This window comes from Suncus etruscus, chromosome 5 (assembly GCF_024139225.1).
Source record: "Suncus etruscus isolate mSunEtr1 chromosome 5, mSunEtr1.pri.cur, whole genome shotgun sequence".
Taxonomy (NCBI): domain Eukaryota; kingdom Metazoa; phylum Chordata; class Mammalia; order Eulipotyphla; family Soricidae; genus Suncus; species Suncus etruscus.
Window position 1 is genome coordinate 227,692 of NC_064852.1, and position 4,966 is coordinate 232,657.

The 4,966-nt window shown below is 41.2% G+C and overlaps 1 protein-coding gene across 1 annotated transcript; it reads left to right on the plus strand.

The window, feature by feature from the left end:
• Positions 1–1,919: 1,919 nt before the first annotated feature.
• Positions 1,920–2,861, plus strand: LOC126008802 (olfactory receptor 1J1-like). The gene has a single exon (XM_049773074.1). It carries the CDS (start codon positions 1,920–1,922, stop codon positions 2,859–2,861), a length of 942 nt encoding a protein of 313 aa, XP_049629031.1.
• The last annotated feature ends 2,105 nt before the right edge of the window (positions 2,862–4,966 follow it).

Consider the following 4,966-nt stretch of genomic DNA (forward strand, 5'->3'; position numbering starts at 1 on the left):
TATTCAGTCATTGCATGTGGTTACTGTTTCTGTATTTTGATGGTGGAGATCACTGCCAAAACACTGGTTTTATCAAACACCAAATTTGTTCAAACTTGTTGATGTATGTAAACTGCTTTATTTTTGTTGCTGTTATTTTTGTGCTTGACTACACTGTGATTCAGTGTATATTGTGGATATTTGTGTGTATATGTATATGTTGGTTTATGAGTTATTTGATAACAGAATGTATTGTTTGGTATTTCTGTTTTTTTTATTATTTTTATTTAAACACCGTGATTACAAACATGATTATAGTTGTATGATTACAGTCATGTAAAGAACACCCCTCTTCACCAGTGCAACATTCCCACCACCAGTTTCCCAGATCTCCCTCCTCCCCACCCCACCCCCAAACCTGTACTCGAGACAGGCTTTCAACTTCTCTCATTCATTCACATTGTTATGATAGTTTTCAGTGTAGCCATCTCTCCAACTGCACTCATCACTCTATGTGATGAGCTTCATGTCCTGAGCTGCACCTACCAGCCCTCATCTCTCTTGTCTCTGAGATACTGTTAAAAATGTCTTTCATTTTTCTTAAAGCCCATAGATGAGTGAAACCATTCTGCATCTTTTTATTTTTAAGTATACTTATTGATGCAAAATATTTAAGTGTATAATAATAATATGTTTTTGCATACATACATAAAATTATCACACATTAGTTACCATTTAAATCATTTTTGATTGTATAGTTTGGTAGTATTAAGCACATTTATATTGTTGAACCATCATACCATGGCCTGGAATTGTTAGTTAACATCTCCAAAAACTAAAATTCTGTACATATTTGTATTATTCTGTACATATTTGCCTTATCCATTATTTTGCCAATGCATAAGCTTTTCTTTCATATTAAGCATTTGCATATACAACTCTAAGCATACAATTGCCTTCGGAGACACTATTTTCAATTCTTTGGGGTAGATATTCAAAAGCGAAATGTTTGCACAATGTCATAATTCTGAGTAACCATCCTAATGTTTCAATCAGTAGCTAAACCACAAACAATTCACAAAGATTGCAGTATCTCCAGAACCTAGCCAATACTTGCCATTTCCTTATTGCTTTTAATAATAGTCATATAAATTTTCAAAATAAGTTTCTGTGTTGTGTACTTATTGTGTATGGTACATGTTTTAATTATCTCAAAAAAGTTATAAGTACTGTGCACATAAAATAAGTTGAGACACAGAAAGCAAACAGAGGGGGAAATATTTAGGATAAGAAGAATATAGCAGAGCACATTAAGAATCCAACATAGCGGGCCCAGAGAGATAGCACAGCGGCGTTTCCCTTGCAAGCAGTCGATCCAGGACCAAAGGTGGTTGGTTCGAATCCCGGTGTCCCATGTGGTCCCCCATGCCTGCCAGGAGCTGTTTCTGAGCAAATAGCCAGGAGTGACCCCTGAGCACCGCCGGGTGTGACCCAAAACCAAAACCAAAACCAAAACCAAAAAACAAAAAAAGAATCCAACATATCACATTAAGCAGTTTCACTATGGAGTCGTGCATCAACAACCTATGAGGCTGTTCCCTAGAAAATATTTTCGCCAATGGAAAAACTATTTGATTTGCCATTTATTTCTAGAGTCCACCTTTGCATCTACATGCTAGAGATGTTTTGAAAAAAAAGTTACATCTCATTTGCAATGAATGGCCATGTCACTTTGTGTGCAAGACACTGTCTGTCATGCTTAGGACAAAGTTTCACTACACAACTTTTATCAGACAGGATGATGTACCCCACGGTGATTGAAAGACTGTGAGACAGCCACATGGCTAGAGCACGTGATCCCTATTGTAATGCTGTATTCAGTATTTCAAAATTTCTGACATTTTCTATTTTCCTTTCTTCTCAGAAAACAGTGAAGTAGCATGAAGCAGGAGAACCAGAGTGTCTTGTCTGAATTCCTCCTGCTAGGGTTCCCAATCCCCCAGGAGCAGCAGTTCCTGTTCTTCGCCCTCTTCCTGGCCATGTACCTGACCACAGTGCTGGGGAACCTGCTCATCATTCTGCTCATCAGGCTGGACACCCGCCTCCACACCCCCATGTACTTCTTCCTCAGCCACTTGGCTCTGACTGACATCTCCTTTTCATCGGTCACTGTTCCCAAGATGCTGTTGAACATGCAGATGGGGTGCCTAGCCATTTCCTACCCAGGGTGCATTTCACAGGTGTATTTCTATTTGGTTTTTGGTTGCGTGGATAATCTTCTTCTCTCGGTGATGGCCTATGACAGGTACGTTGCTATCTGTCACCCTCTCCACTATACCCTCATCATGAGGGAGGAGCTTTGCATGTTGCTGGTAGCTGGCTCCTGGGTTGTCTCCTGTAGCAGTGCTCTCCTTCACACCCTTCTCCTGGCCCAGTTGTCTTTCTGTGCTGATAACATCATCCCCCACTTCTTCTGTAGCCTCTCAGTGCTACTTAAGCTGTCCTGCTCCAGCACGTCTCTCAATGAATTGGCCATATTCACTGCAGGGGCTGCTACTGTTGTCTTTCCACTGAGTGGCATCCTGGTCTCTTATGGCTGCATCGGGGCCTCCATCTTGCGGGTTCCTTCCACCAAAGGTATCAGCAAAGTTTTGTCCACCTGTGGCTCCCACCTCTCTGTGGTTTCTTTATTCTATGGCACAATTATGGCAATATACTTTGCCCCTTCATCTAGCAACTCCAACAGCAAAGACATGATTGCCTCTCTGATGTACACCGTGGTGACCCCCATGTTAAACCCCTTCATTTACAGTCTAAGGAACAGAGACATCAAATTGGCTCTGAGGATTCTTTTCAGAAAGAGTGTCCTCTTAGCCAAGTGATGATTCACTACAAGTCCTGATGTTCAGAGGCCTTAAAAAAGGCCTGTGTGTTGAGGGGCAGAGAGGTAGGACAGCAGGTAGGGCACTAACCTTGTATATAACTGACCCAGGTTGAATTCCTGGCATCCTGTATGGTCCCCCAAGCTGCCAGGAGTGAACCTTGAGCACCTCCAGGTATGGCACACAAAATGTCTGTGTGTGTATTTGTGTATGTGTTGGCCAGTTATCAGTCCAGCATCCTGCCAATTGTACCTTTAATGGGAAGGTGCTTTGTTTCCAAACCTTTTACTTTATTTACTTGTTTGCTTGTTTATGTGAGGCCTGAAACCTCACAAAAAGGTTTAGTAATGTTCTCTACTCACAAGTTACAGCAGTGCTCAAGGACCATGTAGTGCTGATTGAAACCCAGACCTCCTACATGCACAGTAAGCACCCAGCCCACTGAGCTTTCTCTACATACTGCAATCCCTTTACTTTGGTCTTTAGTTTTATATAATTCTCTATATAATGTTGCCCACAATACATAATCACTTTTCTTATCTTCAAGGTACCAAACTCTTTATTAGTAAGGAGTGCAATTGATCACACTACATAGACTATTCTATTTTCCTATCTTCTAGAGACATGATGATTTGCTAAGATAGCAAAATATATGTTCCACCACTCTCAAAAAGAATATTATACAAGATTATATGCTCATTTAAAATTAATAAAAGCTAAGCTGCATACTGTGGTGAGAACAGCCTATGTCTGCCTGGTTCATTTAAGTCTGGGGAAATGTGTTGCCTTGTTCTGAAACTGAAAACCTACTTTCTAATAGAGAAAAGAAAAATGACAAAAAAGAAATTCCTAATTCGGGCCCGGAGAGATAGCACAGTGGCGTTTGCCTTGCAAGCAGCCGATCCAGGACCAAAGGTGGTTGTTTTGAATCCCGGTGTCCCATATGGTCCCCCGTGCCTGCCAGGAGCTATTTCTGAGCAGACAGCCAGGAGTAACCCCTGAGCTACTCCAGGTGTGGCCCAAAAAACAAAAAAACAAAAACAAAACAGAAATTCCTAATTCAATCCCACAAAAGCATGTATGTGTATGCATGAATTAATAGTATGTGCAAGACATAAAGTCTTGTAATCCATGAATACACAGACCCTAAGTCAATCCCCACGTGGCACTCGCATTCAGAAAACCTGATGTGCCATTCCCCTTTCACAGTAATTTATCATCCTAACAATTAAAACAGTTTTTCCGGGGCTGGAGAGACAGCATGGAGGTAAGGCTTTTGCCTTGTATGCAGAAGGACGGCAGTTCGAATCTCAGCACCCCATATGGTTCCCTGAGTCTGCCAGGAGTGATTTGTGAGCCTAGAGCCAGGAGTAACCCCTGAGCACTGCTGGGTGTGACCCAAAAACAAACACAAAACAAAAAACCCCAAAACAGTTTTCCCTCTTAACTGATATCCTTCACTGCATTGTTTCTTTACTGTAAAAAGGTAAAATCACCAGGTCAGAGAATTTAAGATCTAAAGTGACTATTTTAATTCGTTAGATTAAAAACTGCTATTAATATAGAAAGCCCTATTAAATGGGGGAGCAAGAATGTCAGGGTGAAGATTCAGAATTTAGCACCATATGATCATTGCTAAAGCATGTTCTATAGTACCATACATTGGAAAGTTACCAAGTAAATGTATGCTACTGTTATCAGGTAAGTGAATCATGGGGACCGCCAGAAGGACAAATTCATCCAAGCATGGAGATCAACAATTAGAAAACAGAGATAACTGCTCCACCCAAGCAATGCCAAGGTGGCCCGAGACATCACTGGCACTGCAGGCTCCAAGCAGCATAGCCTCAAAACTGAACTACCAGCTACTTGGCTAGAAATCACAAAGGGGTCCCCCAGGCCTCTTGGTCACCAATTGAGATTCCCACTAAAATAAATACTCTCTAAGTATTTGGGTAAGATGGCTCCAAAGCTATAAGAACAGGGAGCCATCTAGCTAATGAGGGCAAGTTTAGAGTTCAAGGGAGAAAATCTACAAGGTGCTTATAGTCACAATGGGCATATTAATCAAAATTCTCAGAGGAACAGAACCTACAATATGTGCA

Bases quoted from the DNA above. Each gene is read 5' to 3' on its own strand.
- LOC126008802 (XM_049773074.1), top strand. From the start codon at position 1,920: ATGAAGCAGGAGAACCAGAGTGTCTTGTCTGAATTCCTCCTGCTAGGG.